At 35.5% G+C, this 22,603-nt stretch overlaps 1 protein-coding gene across 2 annotated transcripts; it reads left to right on the forward strand.

The window, feature by feature from the left end:
- Positions 1 to 13,533: 13,533 nt before the first annotated feature.
- On the forward strand, positions 13,534 to 16,611 carry LOC120069799 (lectin-like). 2 transcript variants are annotated; one of them, XM_090316386.1, is made up of 5 exons: positions 13,534 to 13,651; positions 14,248 to 14,333; positions 14,554 to 14,920; positions 15,751 to 15,836; positions 16,057 to 16,611. In XM_090316386.1, exons 1-5 carry the CDS (start codon positions 13,628 to 13,630, stop codon positions 16,415 to 16,417), a joined length of 924 nt encoding a protein of 307 aa, XP_090172512.1. In that variant the 5' UTR covers positions 13,534 to 13,627; the 3' UTR covers positions 16,418 to 16,611. The 2 variants fall into 2 exon arrangements, with proteins under 2 accessions (XP_090172512.1, XP_090172513.1); XM_090316387.1 differs by having other exon boundaries at positions 13,540 to 13,651; positions 14,554 to 14,908.
- Positions 16,612 to 22,603: the final 5,992 nt, after the last annotated feature.

Here is a 22,603-nt window from a genome sequence, read left to right on the forward strand (position 1 = left end):
GCGTTGCCGAGCTCAACTGAGCTCCCTCGCAATGATGGGGATAACGAGAAGGAACGATGCTTAGCAGTCTCCTTGCTAAGTGACAACATGACTGCAGAAGTAGGGGAGAAGCACATTGTGACCAACTTGAATGCAGTGACAACCGAAGACTCGTTGACTTATAGTTTTGAGAAACCCGAGAAAATAGACCCTAGAGTTGCGTCCACCTTTAAGCCTCTGGATCTTGGAACAGAAGAAGTCCTACCACCAACAACTTCGTAAAGACTACAAGAGGAATAAAACGAGGAAGGAAAGATCGCAATAGTGGCTGCAGCGCAAAATGCTATGATCCCACCTAAAATGGGCGACCCAGAAATCTTCACGATCCCATGCTCTATCGAAGGGACCTTTAGTGGCCAAGCACTATGCGATCTTGGGGCAAGTATAAACATAATGTCGCTAGCAATCTTCAAACAATTGAATGCCGACGAACTTACGCCCACAAAGGAAACTCTCTTGCTTGCGAACAAATCTTGAATACACCCTAAAGAAGAGTTGAAAAATGCCATAATTTCAATTGATAAATTTATCCTGCCGGTAGATTTCCTCATTTTGGATTATAAAGCGGACGATGATGCGCCCATTATATTGGGACGACCATTCCTTTCAACTGGTCGCGCTTAAATTGATGTGTGTAAGGGGGAAATTGTAATGAGGATTCATTGGGAGAAACTTCGGATTAAGGCAGTAAAGATCCCAGAGGACAATGAAAAGAGAGAAAAGCCACCATGGGCGTGAATAGACTAGCCTGGAATAAGTGGTCCCTGAGTATTATATGATTCAACCTCATCAAGGACGCAATCCTTTTGAATATCCTTTTCCTACATCAAATACTTCATGAAATTTTATCTTACTCGTTATTATCTATTATCGCAATTACTTTGTTTTACTGACTATCTATCTACACCATTTTATTTTTACAAAAAAAAAAGAGAGATTGCGATAACGAGTTTTGTTTTGTTTCAAATAATTTGACACTCTCTTTGTTTTTCTTGCAACGATCGAGGCACTGGATTGCGGAGATGTTATGCTAAGAAGCACTTATCTCATTCCATCATCGCAATCCACAGAAGATAGATCGTCGCAAAGATGGATGCGTTAATACATAATGTATGTGATAGTGCAAATTTGGGGGTGTATTCTTCCTTATCTTTATTTCAAATTTTGCTCCACCACATTGCATTTTAGTTTTCAAAGTTTTATCACCGCATCCTCTTTGATCACCGCAATCATTTGACATAGATAAATTTAGTAGTTTACCGCATAATGTCTCTTTGCCAAGTATGATTTCAATGATGAAATATATGTTTCTATTTCTTTCGTATATACTAGAGTCAACTTAGTCTTAAGATAGTCACATCATGAAATATTTCTAGAAGTTAGGGGTCTGCTAGCTTTCTTTCAAACTCTCTTTACAACGCATTTTAAGAATATCGCATGTCTCATTTCAATCTTTTGGCAATGAGAACATTGCCGCATTTTAAATTTGGGGGTGAGGTATTTATTTTCAACCTTGTTATTTCTAAAAAAAAAAAAAAAAAATTGAGAATAACAACTCCACTGTCAATGCAATGGGAAACCTATGTTGATAAGAGTTAAATTGTGAAAGGCACTTACCCATAGTTGGATGTCCACATGACACACGTGAGGGCGAGCCAAAACGAAAATAAGTCACCAGGATCAACACATAAATAAATGAACGTAACTCCACTACAAAATAGGTATGAGTTTAGTCTAAGAAAGAGTGCATTGCTCGTAGTTGGATGTCTGCATGACACCCGTGGGGGCAAGCCAAAATGAAGGCAAGGCAATTGGATCAGCGCAAGGTCAGAAAAAAAATATATGAAGAAAATTTTTATGCAAGGATAAAATCATTTTACACCCCGGTAGAAAATTTTCTTCTTGAAATAAATCATGCGATGTTCCGAAATTTAGTAAAGTCCTTTTGAAAGGTAAGCTTGCAGTCCTTAGGTCTTAGAAATATTTTCAGAAGAGACTTGAATAAGAATTAAGGAAATTCTGGTATATAGGATTTGAACGAAGCATCCTTGAGAAATCTAGGAAAAGATCTTTGCGGTTGACTTGTTAAAGGAATCTTTATCTATGCTTGAGGACAAGCATTGTTTAAATTTGGGGGTGTGATAATGGGCAGAAATGCACATTATCATAGTGCTGAACAATGTTGGATTGCGTTGATGAAATATGTTAATTTGCATCCATTAAGCATCGATTTCATAATATTGCGGTCGCATGCGTTAAACACATTGGAACAGTTGATTTTTGTATTTTTATGCAAAATATGCATTGACGCAATGCAAGAATTGCGATCATAGAAAATCATTGGTCGAGCGCAACTTCACTTCAAGGCTTTGCGATGATTGTGTACGCAAACATTCGCCCGAAAAGGATCGCTGCTGCAACTTGGTCAGTGCAACATGGTGGGCGCATCTGGGTGAAAGGCTAATAAATCGCGATGGGACAAAAAGCTGACGACAATCGAATCCGAATTAAGTTGACAGTCGATAACGGTCATAAAGTACATTCAGCTTTTCGGTGATAATTATTTGGCGCATCAGTCAGGAATTAAAGTCGTCCCACCTGTACAATCATGAGAGAGAAGCCGTATTTCACCATGGATGCTCTATAAATACCAAGGGCATTCTTCGGAAAATGGGTTGACGAATTAACAAGTTCATGAGTTCAGCTATTCTTTGTTCCACAAGTTCGCAGTTTTCTTTCATTTTAAGATGAAACAAGAGAAGAGTGGTGATGCCGGAGATCGCTTAGGACAACTCGAGAGAGAACTTTGGGGCTAAGAAGCAGAGAGCGGGCAGACTCTCACGAGAGCCAAATTATCTTTTAAGCACAAGTAGAATTCAGTGTAAAAGCCTGGGCAGCAAGAGATTGCTCCCATGCCCTTTATTCTATACTTGCATTGTTATTTTGTACTTCATCTTCATATTTATACAATGGAAGTTATATTTCTACATTTTTTCACTCTCTTAGCACGCATGAGTAGCTAAACTAGTCGATTGGGTTGAGGAAAACTAAGCTAACATGACATAGGAAGTTCATTGCTTGCGATTGTCTTGATTTATGTGGTGCCAAATACCCTTTAAAAGCTACTCGAGAGAGAGTCTAAAGAAAGAACCTAATGACTCGAGAGAGCTAGGTTAGAATTTGGACACGAGAGAGCAAGATTAGAACTGCATAAACAATACATAGGGACTTAGAGATAAGCTCTGTTTGTCAACTTGCAACGCATGCATCCTAGAGATGGGAATGATATTATGTGGTCGCCTTATTTGTGTGTGTATCATTTCATCATCGCATAAATAAGAATAGAGGATTATGTGTAGGTCCTATAGACTTATCGCATATAACGCATGCATTTTAAACTTAGAAGTTGTGGCATTCACACCGAGAGGTGGTTTACCGTTGTATGCATGTTGCATGATCACATAACATGAATGCATCCTAGGAAGTGTAAGCTGAAACTTTACTCAACCTGTCACTGCATACTCATCGCATCTTCCTTTACGAACTCTTTTTAAACTCCATTGCATTTATTTAGTTTTCATTAACGCAAACAACAAACCCAACAATTTATTTATTTATCCGGTTACCGCAAAGTTTTTCACAAAAATTACCAACGTAATCTGTTTTCAAAAGTCCCTGTGTTCGACCCTGGACTTACCAGGAAACTTAGATGAATTTACACTTGGATTTCGCTGGGGAAACTTGAGTGCACAATGCAATTTAATCAATGCATATCATCCACATTTCCATTTCATAAAACCAAGCATCACCTACTAGATGAACTTTCATCAACAACTCTTGCTAATGTAGCGGGCTCTTCAACAACTCTTGTTGAAGTTTCAGTAGTTTCATTGGAAAGATCATGCAACACGATTTTACTTCATGGGTTTTACTCCCTTATAGGATCCTTTTCCAGGAAAGTAGCATTTGTTGAAACAAACACCCTATTTTCCATTGGATCATAAAAATAACCCCCTCGTGTACCTTTGGCGTAGCCTACAAAGAGGCATAACCTCGACTGTGGTTCTAACTTCTTGCGATTAGCCTCAAGCACGTGTGCAGGGCAACCTCAAATGCGGAAGTGATGTAAACTAGCTTTACGTCTGTTCTATAACCCAGAGGTGTTCTCGCAACACTCTTGGAAGGAACGCAATTGAGTATGTATACCGCAGTCTCCACTGCGAAACCCCAAAACGAGCCCGGTAAGGAATCGTAAATCATCATCAAACGAACCATGTTCAACAAAGTTCTATTTCTCCTCTTCGCTAAACCATTTTGCTGAAGTGTATCTGGTGCTGAGAGTTGGGAAATGATTCCATGTTCTATCAAATAGTCCTGGAATCCCGAGTCCAAAATCTCTCCACCTCGATCCGATCAAAGTGTTTTAATCCATCTATCTAATGCGTTTTCAACTTTAGCCTTGAACTCTTTGAACTTTTCAAAGGATTCAGACTTCCGTTGCATAAGATAAACATACCCGTACCTAAAGTAATCATCAGTAAAACTTATAAAATACTCATAGCCACCTCAGGCTCACACATTCATAGGACCACAAACGTCAGAATGTACTAACTCAAAAGGCTCTTTGGCTCTATAACCTTTTCCAATAAAAGGTCATTTAGTCATCTTACTGTGTACTCATGAATTGAGGTTCTAAATAAGCATATGTGGATATGGACAATGATGAATGTGAATCATACAAGCTCATGTTGCCATAAACTTGATGACTTGGAAAGATGGAGATGGAGTGTGGATGTTGTGTTATGCTTCTTTACACTTTATGCGATACTACTTCTAGATGTATGCACTATTAATGAAATGCTTGTAGTATGCTATACGTTGTCACGAGTTTCCTTGCGCTGAAACCAAGTATAATTCCAACGCAATTTTCTTAGAGTAATTCGAGGTCAAACATAGGGATTGTTGTCGTTAATGTGTTACATTTGTGATATATGCGACAGATTTTTACAATTAATAAAGATTGTGTTTGTTCAGGAATGTAAATTGCAGTAAAGTAAAATTGTGCAGATAAACTAAAGGTGCGGTAATAAAATAAATTGCGATAAAAATAAACCTAAGCTAACATGATGCATGATACAAGATACATGATATACATGATGCTGAGTTCAAGACTGATTGTGAAGTTTATACAAAGGATCGTGGTATGCGATGGCAAGACTTTATGGATGAATCAGAAGGAGAAAGAATAATTAGTACAAACATCGCAAGTTTATTAATTGTGTTAAAGATAAAATTAAGGTCCCGCTTTCCCTTGGCCTACACCTTTTGGTGATCGGCCGCGTTCCTATAGCTCTATGGTGAAACAAGAATGAACGTGGTGAACACAAGGTTGCTTCCATCTCTGGAAGTACTTCTCACTTTATTGAATGCATTCTTCCAACCCTCTCTCAATAGGCGGAATAGCATCTTCACTTTTACTCTCACAGGTGAAGATGTCGTCTAGCATGCTTTGACTAGACTTAATTATTTCCTTAACCCAATTAATTCATTTGCTCAATTATTGCTAATTATCCAATGGATTAAGAAAACATCGTGGAGAAAGTGAAATATGGATGAACGGAAATAGGCAAAGAGATAGAGATGGAAATGTTCATAACATTTAATTATAGAATTAAACGTTTAATACATGGTGTGAATGATAGACTAAGAAGATGAATACAATTGATGATAAAGAGATAGAAACATACAGAAGAGTGTCAACGTCTTGGTACAGATCTGGACGGTGGATTTGCTTGCCAGTGTGTGGAGTGGATGAAGAGAAAAGCTTCCCTCTTAGGCTTGCTCCTCTGGTGGAAGTGACTTTCATACAGAGCTTCAACGGTGGGGATCAGAAGGATACTTGCTCGGAGACTCACCTCTCGGCCTTATCTCTTAATTCTTCTCGAATCTACTCTTATTAGTCGCTCAACCAGTCTCTCTCTCGGATCAGTATATACACTTTTCTCTGTATTCAAGGATATCTTTTCAGTGGAATGGCCAGTGTTATTTATAGGCTACGCTTTGACTCTCTGCATTGTGGTCCCCACTTTATTGTTAAGGTAGTTCCTGAAATGGTGGAGTGAATATTCCTTATGTTACGCAATCAATCCCGTCAGAAATGCACAACGGTCAGCTATACATGCGTTAGAATCCTCCACATTGCGTTGCTCTTTCACATCTTCGATCTTTTGCCCACATGCGGTGTTAGTTTTTTATGACTGCATGCAATTGAGATAAACCTTTGGATCGATTGTTTCATGCGCCGTCATTGCGTTGATCGTCTATTCATTTCTGAATGATGGGTGCAATGCGACGTAGATGCGTTGTTCTTTTTATCTTGACCCTTGAATGCATGTGGTGACTTGATTTCCTCCAAAATAGACTTGAAATATTCTTTTCTACCATCGCAATGGTGTAAGTGGGTGTATTGAGGACAATTTATAATTCTTGCATTTCTTAGCCAGTTTCTATACAATTGACACAACTTTCCTTTCTTTTGGCTGCATATCTAAATAAAACAGTATAACTTGTATTTCTATAAGTTATCACACCCCCAAATTTAGATATATGCTTGTCCTCAAGCATAGATTCAACTAAGGCAATATTGCTCAATTCCTATCCTAAAATTTGCGTCGATTGGTTGCTCCGAATGCTTCACCTAGGCACATTACTTAACATTGCAATTTCCTTATATCCTTGATAATTCCTAACAAAGCCTTACTTTATTCTTCTATACTACAAATTTCTGCTAAAAAAATCTTTTCTAGTTTTAAAAAGAATGTTTACCTCTTCTTGTGAAAACAACTTGATGCGTCTAGATGCGGTGGTAAAACTTTGCGTCATTTATTAGGGACTGTTGAGCTACACCCTTCGTTTTGGCTTGTTCCCATGGGTGTCATGCGAACATCCAACTACGGTTGTGTGCCAATCTCAACATTAACTCTTGAATTTCAAAGGAGTTGTCTCTTGTTTCTTTTATTTTTTTTCTCATTTTTCTCTTTTCATATTGAGTTGTTCTTGGAAATCCACCTTTGTTTTTTATTGCTCCCACGAGTGTCATGCGAACATCCAACTACGAGCAAGCTCCTTTCACAACTTAACTCTTATTAGGTTTGGATTGTTTTTGGAGTTTCCCTTACGCTGACATTGAAGTTTATATGATTTTTTTTCTTTAAAATGGTAATAATGAACGCATTTTTCTTAATGACCGCATCACTTGATCTCATCTGCTTAGACCTTCCCCACCCCCAAATTTAGAGATGCCCAAGGTCCTCATTGCACTGTTTGGACAGAATAGACAAACACTTAAACAAAATCTCAAAAAGAACATTTGAGTAGAGTTTTGAAGGATAAAAGGTAAAGCATTGCTATAGCTATGAATTAAGTAAGAGTTAGTTAGAAAATACAAAGTGTAGGAAATGCTACTATGTGTATGCATATTATACTTCATCGCCGCGTAATGAATAACGCAAAATAGAAGATCAAGAATATCGCAAATAAAAACAAAGGATGATAAAGAAGAGGCTATTGCATACTTGAAAGAATTTTTACTTAGCTGTTTTGAAAATTACTAAGTATACAAGAAATTACAATTACGCAATACAAAATTTTTATCATGTACAAAGAATCAAAGAATTGGCTTCTATACATAGGAAAATAATGAATGAAATTATCTTTTGTCTTTGATTCAGATGGGTGCACGATTAAAAATTAACACCACGTTTATATTAACGCAAATACATTTTTGTTGTGGACAAGAAACAACGCATGTATTCCCACAACACACCCCTTAACTCAATGCATTTCTGGAAGATTGGTGCACGGTATTTCTATCAGTGCAACACTACCTCAACATAGTGCATTTTTGCTAAAGACGGGCAAAGAACACATACGAGCGCAACACACCCCTTAGCGCAATGCATTTGGGTGTAATGGACGCAAAGTGTATTTGATATCATGAAATGCACCCATCATCACATTGCATACAAATTTTTTTTTTTAATTTTCCTTTTAAATACATCAATAACGTAAGTCGAGAAGACGTTGCGGTGTTCATCGTTTTAGTCAGTCATTCACAAAAATTTTAAGAACAACACTACTAATGCATACAAACTAAAGAAATGAACCATGACATGAAAATACTCAAATGAATTAAATTGAAGGTAAATACAGAAAGCATTAAAGGCTAATCCTAGTAAGCAGTAACTAACGCAATTTAGGAAGCAGTAAATAAAAGCTGTAGAAAAAACAATTAAACATAGATATAGGGATGCTAATTGAAAGAGTTTTTTTTCAGAATTACCACAATGACATCACCCGCAAGCGTTTAATCGTGCTTGCCCAAGTCAATGGTCTCCATGCGTCGATCCACATCGCCCCCGTAGTAAGGATTAATCCATTAACCATTAACTTTAAATGCATTATTCCTGTCTTCAGTTGTCAGTTCCACTGTGCCGTGGGGAAAGATAGTCTTGATGCGGAATGGCCCAGACTAGTGAGACTTCAACTTCCCTAGAAATAATCACAAATGTGCATTAAACAATAATATCTGTTGACCTTTGACGAATATCTGGTTGTTTATGCAGTCATCATGCCACTTCTTGGTTCTCTTCTTATAGATCTTGGCATTTTCGTTGGCATCCCTTCGCCATTCGACCAGCTGGTTTAGTTGCAGCTTCCGAACTTTCCCCGCACTTGCTAGATCAAAGTTCAGCCTCTTGCATACCCATATCGCCTTATGTTCCAATTTGATAGGCAGATGAAAATATTTTCCGAAGACCAGGGCATATGGGGACATTTCCATTTGAGTTTTAAAGGCAGTCCTATATGCCCACAACGCTTCATCGAGCTTGGGTGACCAATCCTTACTGGAGGTACTGACTACCTTCTCCAAGATAGTTTTGATCTCTCGGTTACAAATCTTTGCCTGCCCATTAGTCCGTGGGTGATAAGCGGTTGCAACTCTATGGTGACGTTAAATTTAGTCAACAGGTTGGTGATTACGCGGTTGATGAAATGTGAGCCCTCATCGCTAATTAAGGCCTGTGGCATCCCATAACGAGAAAAGATATTCTTCTTGAGAAACTTCGCCACCGTGGTTGTCACACCCCTCCCAAGCCTAGGTCCAAGACTTGGAAGAGAGCATGAGGATATACTAGTAGCATTCCAAGACAACATTTTAATTTAACATTTCCCCCTTTATCTATTAAAAACCTTAACATGTTTACAGTAATCTATCTAAATTTGTTAGGCTTATCAACGCATTTCATAAATATTCCCATCTCCCCTTGGAATTCTTTTCCCCATCAATTAGCCTTTCTTTTGTCCACAATGCATAGCAAGCCAACTCACTTCCATCAAAATCCCACTTAGCCATCGCATTAGTCAGCCATCCCCAACGCATAGGGTGGCCATTCATCTTCGATGCATTGCTCACTAGGTATGTCCGCACGGCTTGCTTGGCATGGATGCATAGCACTTGGCATATGCCCTGACCATCGACGCATGGGCGTGCTGCATAGGTGCTGATCATCGCTTGCTTGCTCGGTCGCATGGGCATGCCCCTGTCCGCATGCCCTTGCGTTAGTTGCATACAAGCCTACGACCATTGCCCAAGTCTTCTTGCTTCCATCGTCCCACATACTCGTGCGTTCAATATGCTTAAGCCCTCCGTATGCGTTGGCCCACTTGACACTTTTGAAATAATTTAGTACTAATGCTTTCACCCTTGCCCCAATATCTTTTTTACTTAAGATTTTCCTTCTCCAAATAACCTTCAACCTTGGATTTAATGTTAGAGTCTCACAGTGGCCGCATCATTCTTAGCACATGCGATGGCCTCAACCCACTTCGATACGTAATCAACCGTGACCAGGATGTAATGATGACCTTTTGATGGTGGAAATGGGCCCATAAAGTCGATTCCCCATACATCAAATAATTCAATCTCTAAGGTTGACGTCAAAGGCATTTCATTTCTTTTAGACATGTTCCTCGTTCTCTGGCATCTGTCGCAATGCACAAGGTGGGCATGGGCATCCTTAAACAGTGTTGGCTAAAAATAGCCACTCTGTAGGATCTTTGTAGTGGTTCGCTGCCCCATGAAATTTCCTCCACAAGGGGACTCATAATAATGCTCCAGAATGTGCTTGACTTCATGCTCAGGGACGCATCGACGTAAAATATGATCAGGTCCAAATTGATACAGAAAGAGGTCATCCCAGAAATAAAACTTGACATCATGTCTCAGCTTTTTCTTGAGTCACACCAGGCATAGAGAATGCACTGCACATGTCTACAAAGCTCGTCAAATGAGCATGCGGATCTTCTCCTTGTAATCCCCCAAATTACCCCGCATTCTGGATCATTCTCAACATAATCGATCTTATCTCAAAATTCACATTCTCCTCAACCGTAGGTCTTAAAATTCCTAGCGAGAAGTTATAATATTCCGGCGCCGCATAGTTCCTTATAGGGATGTTGCGGTCAGCAGCAAGAAAAACTGGATCTTGCGCTGGTCGGTTCACCTCGTGATTCCCTACGGGTGCCTCATTGTTATCTGCCATATTTCTTCTTCGCTTAAGTCGGCCTTGATGTGCTCTTGCTCGAAAAATATACCTAATCTCTAGGTCAGCTTAGAATTTCTGGATCACTCCAGTACTCATAAACCGTAAGATTGCTCTCCGCGATAAACAACCAGTACAAAGAGATCTTTCCTGCAAAATATCACAAACGTATTCAACAAACCGTTACTAATCCCCAGCAACGGTGCCATAAACTTGTGTACTCGTGAATTGAGGTTCTAAATAAGCGTACGTGGATATGGACAATGATGAATGTGAATCATACAAGCTTATATTGCCATAAACTTGATGACTATGAAAGATAGAGATGGAGTGTGGATGTTGTGTTATGCTTATTTACACTTTATACAATACTACTTCTAGATGTATGCGTTATTAATGAAATGCTTGTAGTATGTTATGCATTGTCACAAGTTTTCTTGCATTGAAATCAAGTATAATTCCAACACAAGTTTCTCAGAGTAATCCGAGGTCGAACACAGGGATTATTGTCATTAATGTGTTACATTTGTGATATATGATATCAATTTTTACAATTAATAAAGATTGTGTTTGTACAGGAAAGTAAATTGCGGTAAAGTAAAATTGTGCAGATAAACTAAAGTTGCGGTAATAAAATAAATTGCGATAAAAATAAACCTAAGCTAACATGATGCAAGATACAAGATACATTTACATGATGATGAGTTCGAGACTGAGTGTGAAGTTTATACAAAGGATCGTTGTATGCGATGGCAAGACTTTATGGATGAATCAAAAGGAGAAAGAATAATTAGTACAAACATCGCAAGTTTGTTAAATGCGTTAAAGATATAACTAAGGTTCCGCTTTCCCTTGGGGTACACCTCTCGGTGATCGGCCGCGTTTCCATATCTCTATGGTGAAATAGGGATGAAAGTGGTGAATGAAGGTTGCTTCCATCTCTGGAAGTACTCCTCTCGGTGAACGGCATCTCTCGATAGGCAAAATAGCATCTTCACTTTTGCTCTCACAGGTGAAGATGTCGTCTAGCATGCTTTGACTAAACTTTATTTCCTTGACCCAATTAATTCATTTGCTCAATTATTTCTAATTATCCAAGGGATTAAGAAAACATCGTGGAGAAAGTGAAATATGGATGAATGGAAATAGGCAAAGAGATGGAGATGGAAATGTTTGTAACATTTAATTATAGAATTAAACGTCTGATATATAGTGTGAATAATAGACTAAGAAGATGAATACAATTGATGATAAAGAATAGAAACAAATACAGAAGAGTGTCAACGTCTTGACACAGATCTGGACGGTGGATTTGCTTACCGACATGTGGAGTGGATGAAGAGAAGAGCTTCCTTCTCAGGCTTGCTCCTCTGGTAGAAGTGACCTTCGTACAGAGATTCAACGGCTAGGATCGGAAGGATTATTGCCTGGAGACTCACCTCACGGCCTTGTCTCTTAATTCTTCTCGGATCTACTCTGTTAGTCGTTCAACCAATCTCTCTCTTAATCAGTATATACACTTTTCTCTGTATTCAAACATATCTTTTCAGTGGAATGGTCGGAGCTATTTATAGGCTAAGCTTTGACTCTCTGCATTGTGGTCCCCACTTTATTGTTAAGGCAATTTCTGAAATGGTGGAGTGAATATTCCTTCTGTTACGCAATCAATCTTGTCAGAAATGTACAACGGTCAGCTATACATGCACCAGAATCCTCCGCATTTGCGTTTCTTTTTCACATCTTCGATCGTTTGCCTGCATGCAGTGTTATATTTTATTACCGCATGCGGTTGAGATAAAGCTCTGGATCGATTGTCGCATGCGCCGTCATTGCGTTGATTGTCTATTCATTTCTGAATGATGGGTGCAATGCGACATAGATGCGTTGTTTTTTTTATCTTGAGCCTTGAACGTATACGGTGACTTGATTTCCTGCAAAACAGACTTGAAATATTCTTTTCTACCATCGCAATGGTGTCAATGGGTGTATTGACGACAATTTATAATTTTTGAATTTCTTAGCCAATTTCTATACAATTGACGCAACTTTCCTTTCTTTTGGCTACAATATCTAAATAAAATATTATAAATAACTCGTATTACTACAAGTTATCACTTACCCTCAAGGCAAGACTCGCACACTGGTAAAGAATTTTCTTCTAACCCACTTAGAAGTCCATTCTTCAAAAATCTCTCAATCCTATTGAGATTGATGTGCCCTAAACGAAGATGCCAAAGATGGCCATTTTCTTTTGGGGAAATACGTTGACGTTTTGATTGAGTTACGATAGTTTTAAACAATTATGTGTTATAGAGGGAATTAATGGCTAACATCCACTTTGGCTAATCTATTTTATTACATATTTAGTTTAGAAATTATAAATTTTAAAATAAATTATGTCTTTAAAAAAAATTAAGATGCGAACAAATTGAATAAGTTAATAGGAAATGAGAGGAGAGTGAATGAAATATAGTTAATTATTTTTTTTGAAAGCGTATCAAATACCTTTGACCTGTGTAAAAAATCCATTCAATAACAACTAAAAATGAATTAATGTTAAATATTAGATTATGTATTTATTAAAAATTTCAATAAAATATTAAAATTTATAATATTCTAATCAGTAAGAAAACAATTAACTATATAGTTCAATTCCTCACTCAATTGTACTTAATTCAATAGCATAGAATTGGATAACATAATTAATTAGGTTAATTTTGTATATTATTTCCGAATTGTTTTTATATAATCGATTGTCAATTTAATATAAGAATAAAATAGATGTAGAAAGCCATTACCTTTTAAAGGTATCAGATACTCTTAACACAAGTAAAGAAAATAAAAAAATAAAAAAAACATGGGAATAAGTAAATTCTCATGTGATGTTTGAAAAATTATACCAAACAAGGGGCTATATATTTTCCCCTTATGCACTCTCATCGTCATTCCTATCTCCAATCTCTTAATCTAGATAACCTCTTACAATGGCAGGAGAAAGTGCGAGTAAGGTAAGTGCAACAATTAAATTTTTTCTTTGGTGTGTTATATTTGATATTAGAAGGATTTAACGTTTGGGGTGATTTTGAAATGACGAAAATTACTCTTTTTTTTCTTTCTTTCTAAAACTATGGTGTTTGATGATAATGAGAAATTGATTTTGAGAACATCCAAAATCATTTATTCCATCACTTAGGAGATATATCCAAATGATTTTTACTCGATGATTCTATTTTTATATTTATCTCTATAAAACTTTCTCTGTATAAAGTACTTTTTAATATAAAATGTAATGCTTTTTTTTCCTACAAATTTGATGATCCTAATACTACCTTTTAAGATCAAACATTAATTATTTAAAAATAATTTTAATTAAATTTAAACCATTTGTACAAGTATGATACCGATAATATAATATTTATATGATTTACGAAAGTAATTATAATGAAGTAATGTAGCTCAAAACGATGATTCTAAAATTCATTTCAAACATATCCTTAAATCATCATTACTTAAGGAAAATTCAAATTTAAACTACTTGATATATATTGACATGTGAAACGAAAATTCAAATTTGTAAGTTTGAGTTTCATTACTTTGTATGCAGAACATTTTTATACCTGCAAGAGATCTCACAATAGCTTGGATTGATGATCCTCAATACTGGAAATGGACATCTAAAGAGATCGACGGGTATAATTTAACCACATATTTATTAGTTCATACCGAAATATCATTTTGGTCCTCATACTTGAAATTTATTTAATTTTAGTTTTTCTCCTTTCAATAAATCTTAAATTTAATTCTTACTACTAGATTTTTCTTTATAAATTTTGAAAATATATTCACGAACTATCAAAGTAATTGGCAAAATATTGATTTTGTGGATGTGTATTGTATAAAAAACTTGCAGTAAGAAAGTTGAAGTGGCTGAACTTATAAGGGTATATTGGCTAAATATTGCTGGGAGTATCAACGTACAGAAGCTATCACCTGGCATTACATATGAAATAGTGTTTGATGTATTGCTAAAGGAATCTGCATACGATTGGAAAAATCCTGTTAACCTCGAACTCAAACAGCCAGATGGATTAACAATTGTGACCCATGAATCTCTAGAGAATCAGTCAAGAGATACATGGTTTCAGATCAAGGTCGGCGAATTCAAGGTCGACGATGTTGGGGGGAAGTTGGCGTTTACCTTGTATGAACATGGACAATATTGGAAGTCGGGGTTGGTTGTTAGAGGTGTTGAAATTCTACCAAAGGTACCAGTTTCGGTATGCTCTATTTAATAAATTTCTTTGGAATATTATAGTTGATATTAGAAGAATTTAACAGTATGTTTGAAAGTAATTTTGAAATGACTAAAAGTACTTTTCTTCTAAAACTGTGATGTTTGACAATTATGAAAATGTGATATTTGAAAACATCCAAAATCATATAAAGTAATTTCCTATTAATCACTTGGAAGATTACTCCAAGTGATTTTTGTTGGGTGAATGTGAACGGACGCATATATATATAATACTATTCTATCATATTTAAAAAGATATCTTCCTCTTCACTTTGTTTTGTTCTAAAATTAATAAAGAAATTGTATTTTTCTTTTCAAAAGTTTTGTCCATTTTAATTTATCTCTCTTTCTCTCTATTTTTTCTCATCTCCTTAATTTCCTCTCTCTAAAACTTTACAATGTTTACCTCCAATTTGATTTTATTGTTTAAAAAATTAATATAATTTTTCTCACTGTTTCTTTATCTGTAAAACGTTCTCTCCCTTTAGTCTTTTTTTTAATCTAAAATGTGATGTTTTTTTCCCCAAGAATTTGATGATTCTAATACTACCTTTTAAAATCAAACCTTAATTAATTAAAAACAGTTTTAATTAAATTTAAACCATTTACATAAATATGTTATGGAGAATATTTATACGATGTATCACACTGTTACAAAACTAATTATAATGTAATAATTTATCTCAAAACAATGATTCTAAAATTCATCTCAAGCATACCCTTAAGTCATCATTATTTTAGGGAAATTCAAATTTAATTTACTTGAATTATATGGACATGATAAGGGAAATTTCAAATCATCTTTATATGCAGAAAATTATTATACCTGCAAGAGACCTCGCAATAGCTTGGAGTGAGGATCCTCGATACTGGAAATGGACATTTAAAGAGATCAACGGGTATAATTTAACCACATATTTATTAGTTCATACTCAAATATCATTTTGGTCCTCATACTTGAAATTTATTTAATTTTAGTTTTTCTCCTTCCAATAAATCTTATATTTAATTCTTATCGCTAGATTTTTCTTTATAAATTTTGAAAATATATTTCCAAACTATCAAAGTAATTGGCAAAATATTGATTTTGTGGATGTGTATTGTGTAAAAAATTTGCAGTAAGAAAGTTGAAGTGGCTGAACTTATATATGTCTGGTGGCTAGATATTCGTGGGAGTATCAAGGCAGAGAAGCTATCACCTGGTATTACATATGAAATACTGTTTGAATTATTGCTAAAGGAATCTCGCTATGATTGGAAAAATCCTGTTAACCTCAAACTCAAGTGGTCAGATGGGTTAACAATTGTGACTAACGAATCTCTAGAGAATAAGCAACGAGATGTATGGTTCCCGATCAAGGTCGGGGAAGTCAAGGTCGACGATGGTATAGGAGAGTTGACGTTTACCTTGTATGATCATGACGGAAATTATGTTAAGGAAGGGTTGGTTGTGAGAGCTGCTGTAATTCAACCAAAGTGACCACATTGCACTCACAACTTCTTTCTCTAGCTCATCAAACTACATACTTGTACTTTGGTTTAAATAAAATGAGAGAGACATACAATAGCTTGTTTTTATTATAATTATGAATACAATGATAATGTAATACCTAGTATGACAAAAGATATAGAAAATAAATAAATATATATATAATATATAAAGCCTTTCACTTACAGTACTTTTTATTTTATATATATTATAAAGATTTAAAAACTACTTTGGCGTCGAACCTTACGCACTTCCTCAAAGTATATTCATATAGTAGAAACAACGAGTGTCATAACCGCCCCTGATTACTAATACCTCCGGAAGGAGGAGTAATCCCCTTCTAAAATATTATACATACTTTCTTTTTAACTTTACAACATGCTTTTTACTTTTATAACAATAGTTTGGTAAAAGCCCAAGCATACATAACAATAGTTTGGTGAAAATGTGAATAGAAATTATCTAAGGTCTATCATAGATTGTCATCATCACAAAACATGTAGCAAAATCATCATACAGTCAAAGCTCAACCACAAAGTCCGAGCTCAATTAATAATGACAACCATGTGGGCAAGCTGGGATGAAAGTAAGGATTACACTTCGAGTGTCCTAGGCAAGAAGAAGGAAAAGAAAATAATGTGAAATAAAGGCCTAGAAAATGTTTAAGTTTGAGGGTGAGGAAATTTTGTACTTCACATTGACTTTGGTGATTGGGAAAGTTTCAGTACGTTTAAAGATCTCACTAGGGTCGATTACTAGTAGCAAGGTTACTTGGACATGAAATGTATGTTTTTAGGCCTTTATTTGCACACATTTACTCAAAAAAATGACTCTTGCATGTGTTTTGCCCTAAATTTAGCCTTAATGATCTAAAATGAGCTCATAAGGGTCTTAATGAGTTTAAAAGTTGTTATTTACGGATTTTAAGGCAATTTTGTGGATTTTGGCAGGTAATTTTTATCAGATCAAAGACTTCTATTTAATGTGGCCACATCAATGAGCCCTAATTTTCCAAAATTCAACCTACTCAAATATGGTTGTGATTTTTGCATTCCAAGCAGTTGTTCAGCCAAAATATCACCTGATAAACCCTCAGAGCATGGATTTTGGCCATCCTTAATATGGGGCCTACAAAGGAGTGGAATATAAAGAACACGTGCATAGCAGAAGCAATGATCGATAACGTTCTAGTTACATAAAAAACAAGAATAAACATGCATAAAGGGTTGGAAATTACAACCTTTGTAGAATCCACCGCAATCTTCCTCTCCCGAGCTCGGTTGACACCACCAACGAAAAATTCACGCTATTCTCCAATTGAAGAACACGATGGTGGGACCATTTTGTTAGTGAAAACAAGGTAATTTCACTTTAATAAAAAGAGAGTAAAGAGATTTAGGTGGAAGAGTTTTGGTCAAAAGTCAAAGATGCATTAGATTTTACAATATTCAAAAACCAAACTATTTATAAATAAAATACATGCAAAATCCTATCTTGTATATTTTTCACCTCAAACTCCACTAGCATGTAAACTTTAGGTGTAAAGCCTTTGGAAGTGCCACATCAAAGTCCACTTAGTTAGTGGAAAAATCCAACAATTTGATTTCTTTCACTAACTAATTTTTTATTAAAAAATGAAATACAATTTTCAAATTTTAGAAAATTATTTACTTAAAACAATTTCAATTAATTAAAATAAACAAATTTAATATCACATATTAAATTTTCTTTGACACCTAGCTTAGATTAATCAAATTAATCAAGTTTAAAAAACATTTCATGCTCATGATCAAGTATACACTAAAAAATAATTAATTAATAGATTAATTATTTAATTGTAAAATATATAAAATACAATTTTTCCTCAAGCTCTAATTTGAACATTTCGAATTCTTACTTCACCTAGTTCTTCAATTTTGTTTGTGGTGAGCTAGCAAGGAAACCCGAGGGACCTACAGATCATGGTCTCCAACGATCTGAGACTAACCAGTTAAACTCTTTAACCTAGTTAATCAACATTCATTAACTAACAAGGTTGTCCACTATAGCCTGAGTTGCACTCCCCTCATTGTAGATATAATATGTGTCCATTTGATATAACCATCATCGATAAGTTGTTCCTTCACAAGTTATTCGTAATCTCATCTAAGTCAAATACCGAAATACCCCCGAGTTACATATTTTCTCTTTAAATACCTCATCCCTCTAATGAATAATTGATTTAGGATCATAATCACTAAATCCATTCCCTCTCAAGCCAATGAGAGGATGGGGCCCCTTGTTCAAGACTTGAGATTAGCTTTTAAGGGATCAACATTTCTACTATCCCTAAAATGGGTAGGAGTGAATTCCATCTTGCAAATTCTATGTCCCTAGCCATTTACCCAGTCCTTTATCTAAAATGGGAGGTATATTAAGCAATGATGCTGAGCTTACCCTCATTTATGTCGATAAAGGGACAATCATGAATAAACAGGAGTTCATAGATAGCTCAGAATTCATATCAAGTTATCTAGGTCATCAAGAAGTAAAATTAATCAGTGTTAATAGTAAACAGTGTTAATGAGTAACAGTGATTATTCCGTGGTCTGTCTTACACAATCTCATGTGTAGAATACCCCCGCTCACATGTCTCTACATGAACGAACCGATCACGTCATTTATGACATTTTACAATATTTGTAACAACCATAAAGCGGGTCGTATTCAATAGTATCACTAGAAATAGGTACCTAACATAATCCAGGTACTATAGATAGTTTAGGTTATTTTACTCGAACTTGATCTAGTCTATGACTCCACATAAAGTCCAAGTATTCATTACAATAACCAAGGGTTCGTAGTTTATTGGATTTAGAGTTATTAAACAATTAACTACACTTGTCTGAATAAACTTCATATATGTTTACTGTTTACAAAACTACAAGTTTTAGGACATACAACCCAGCAAACTCCCACTTAGATTAAAACTCCTATTGGGTTACAACAAAGTTGAGTGCAGTGAGAGAAAACTAAATACAATAAATGAGGACATACCATACCCACAATTTCTCCCACTTGACCTATTTATTCTACTCGTAGTCCTAAACTTTCCAGGTGACCCTAAAAAATCTTTACATGGAGGGCGTTTGTAAAGGGATCAACAATATTGTCCTCAAACGCTATTTGTTTCACAATAATGTCTCCTTTTAGCACGATCTCTCTGATGATATGATATTTACGCTCAATAGGGTTTCTACGCTTATGGCTTCTAGGTTCTATGGAGTTCACTACTTCCCTACTATTATCACAATAAAAAGTGATTGGTAGACGTATGTCTGGAACAACTTCCAAATCATTTAGGAACTTCCTAAGCCATACTACTTACTTGGCTGCTTCACAAGTAGCAACATATTCTGCTTCCTTTGTGAAGCCTACATTGCAGCTTTGCTTAATACTTCTTCATATTCTTGCTCCTCCATTTAAAGTGAACACTGATCACGAAGTAGATCTCATGGAGTCTATATCGGTCTGAAAATTAGAGTCAGTATATGCTGTAAGGATCAAATCCTTATTTCCATATACCAGCACGTAGTTCCTCATTCTCCTAAGATACTTGAAGTTATTCTTAACAGTAGTCCAATGTTCATAACTAGGATTAGTCTGATACCTACTAATAATCTCTACTGCAAAACATATTTTTTGACGAGTTCATAGCTTTGCATAAATCAGGATTCCGACTATTGATGCATAGGGAACTCGTCTCATATCCTCAACTTCTTGAGGTATGTTAGGACATTGTTCCTTTGACAATTTCCATTCCTAAAAGGTAAAAGACCACTTTTGGAATCTTGCATCTTAAACCTAAACAACACCTTATGTATATAAGATGTTTGAGACATGGCTAGCATTCTGTTCTTTTTGTTTCGAACTATTTGAATTTTAAGAACATACTGCGCCTCTCCCAGATCATTCATATGAAATTGGGTTGCTAGCCAATTTTTTAATATCAGTTAGGTATCCTACATTATTCCCAATATGTAGGATATCATCTACATACAAAACTAAAAATGCTATAGAGGAATTGATGATCTTTTTGTATACACACGGTTCATCAACATTCTCTTCAAAGCCATAAGAGTTGACCCCAGTATCAAATCTTATATTCCAGGATCTGGATGCTTGTTTCAATAGATCTTTTCAATTTACAAACCTTTTTCTCCTAAACTTGTTCAATTAATCCTTCTGGTTAGACCATATAAATACTCTTTTCAAGATCTCCTTTTAGAAAGGCAGTATTGATGTCAATTTTCTAAATTTCATAATTATAAAAAGTGGCAATGTACAAGAGTATCCTGGTTGATTTGATCATAGCAACAAGTGAGAAGGTTTCTTCATAGTCCACCCCCTCAACCTTGATATAAACCTTTGCTACTAATCGGGCTTTATAGGTATGTACCTTCCCTGTATGGTCTCTTTTACGCTTGTAGATCTATTTACAACCGATAGGTCTTACCTCATTACGTTTATCTACAAGTTCCCAAACTGAATTAAAGTACATAGACTCTTTTTCAAGGTCCATGGCCTTGATCCACTAATCTTCATCAACATCATCCATTGCCTATTTATATGTTAATGGATCCTCTAAGCCATCATTAGATATGTTGACTTGGACATGAAATGCATATTTTTAGGCCTTTATTTGCACACATTTACTCAGAAAAATGGACTCTTGCATGTGTTTTCCTCTAAATTTAGCCTTAATGAGCTAAAATGAGCTCATGAGAGTCTTAATGAGTTTAAAAGTTATTATTTATAGATTTTGAGGAGATTTAGTAGATTTTGGCAGGTGATTTTTATCATATTAAAGATTTCTGTTTAATGTGGTCGCATCAATGAGACCTAATTTTCCTCCAATATGGTTGTGACTTTTGCACTCCAAGTAGTTGTTCAGCCCAAATTTTACCTGGTAAACCTTCAGAGTATAGATTTTGGCCATCCTTAACCGATATGGTGCCTATAAAGGAGTGGAATATAAAGAACACATGCATAATAGAACAAGGATCGATAACATTCTAATTACATAAAAAATCAAGAATAAGCATGCATGAAGGGTTATAAATTACAACTCTTGTAGAATCCACCGCAATCTTCCTCTCCCGAGCTTGATCGACACCACAACGAAAAATCCTCCCTATTCTCTGATTGAAAAACATGGTGGTGGGACCGTTTTGTTAGTGAAAACAAGGGAATTTCACTTTAATAAAAGGAGAGTAAAGAGATTTAGATGGAAGAGTTTTGTTCAAAAGTCAAAGAAGCATAAGATTTTATTATATTCAAAAACCAAACTATTTATAGAAAAAATACATGCAAAATCCTATCTTGCATGTTTTCTACCTCAAACTCCACTAGCATGTAAACTTTAAGTGTCAAGCCTTGGAAGTGTCACTTCAAAGTCCACTTAGTTAGTGGAAAAATCCAACAATTGAATTTTTTCGCTAACTATTTTTTATTAAAAAAACTGAAATACAATTTTCAAATTCTTGAAAATTATTTAATTAAAACAATTTCAATAAAATAAAATAAAAAAATTTAATATCACATTTTAAATTTTCTTTGACACCTTTCTTTGATTAATCACATTAATCAAGTTTAAAAAAACATTTCATGCAAATGATACTTATACACTAAAAAATAAGTAATTAATAAATTAATTATTTAATTATAAATCACATCTCATATAAAATACAATTTTTCTCAAGCCCAAATTTCAACATTTTAAATTCTTACTTCACCTAGTTGTTCAATTTTGTCTATAGTGAACTAGTAAGGAGACCCGATGAACCTACAGAGCATGGTATCCAACAATCTGAGACTAATCGGTCCAACTCTTTAACCTAGTTAATCAATATTTGTTAACTAACAGGGCTGTCTATTATAGCCTATAGTTACATTCCCTTCACTGTAGATATATTATGTGTCCATTTGATATAACCATCATCAATAACCTCAACTAAGTCAAATACCGAAATACCCCTGAGTTACATCTTTTCTCCTTAAGTACTACCGTCCCTCTAATGAACAATTGATTTGGGATCATAATCCCTAAATCCATTCTCTCTCAAGCTAACGAGAGGATGGGGCCCCTTGTTACCAGAAATAGGATGGGGTCATATTCAATAGTATCACAAGAAATTG

This window comes from Benincasa hispida, chromosome 8 (assembly GCF_027475165.1).
Source record: "Benincasa hispida cultivar pf3 chromosome 8, pf3_genome.v1.1, whole genome shotgun sequence".
Classification (NCBI taxonomy): domain Eukaryota; kingdom Viridiplantae; phylum Streptophyta; class Magnoliopsida; order Cucurbitales; family Cucurbitaceae; genus Benincasa; species Benincasa hispida.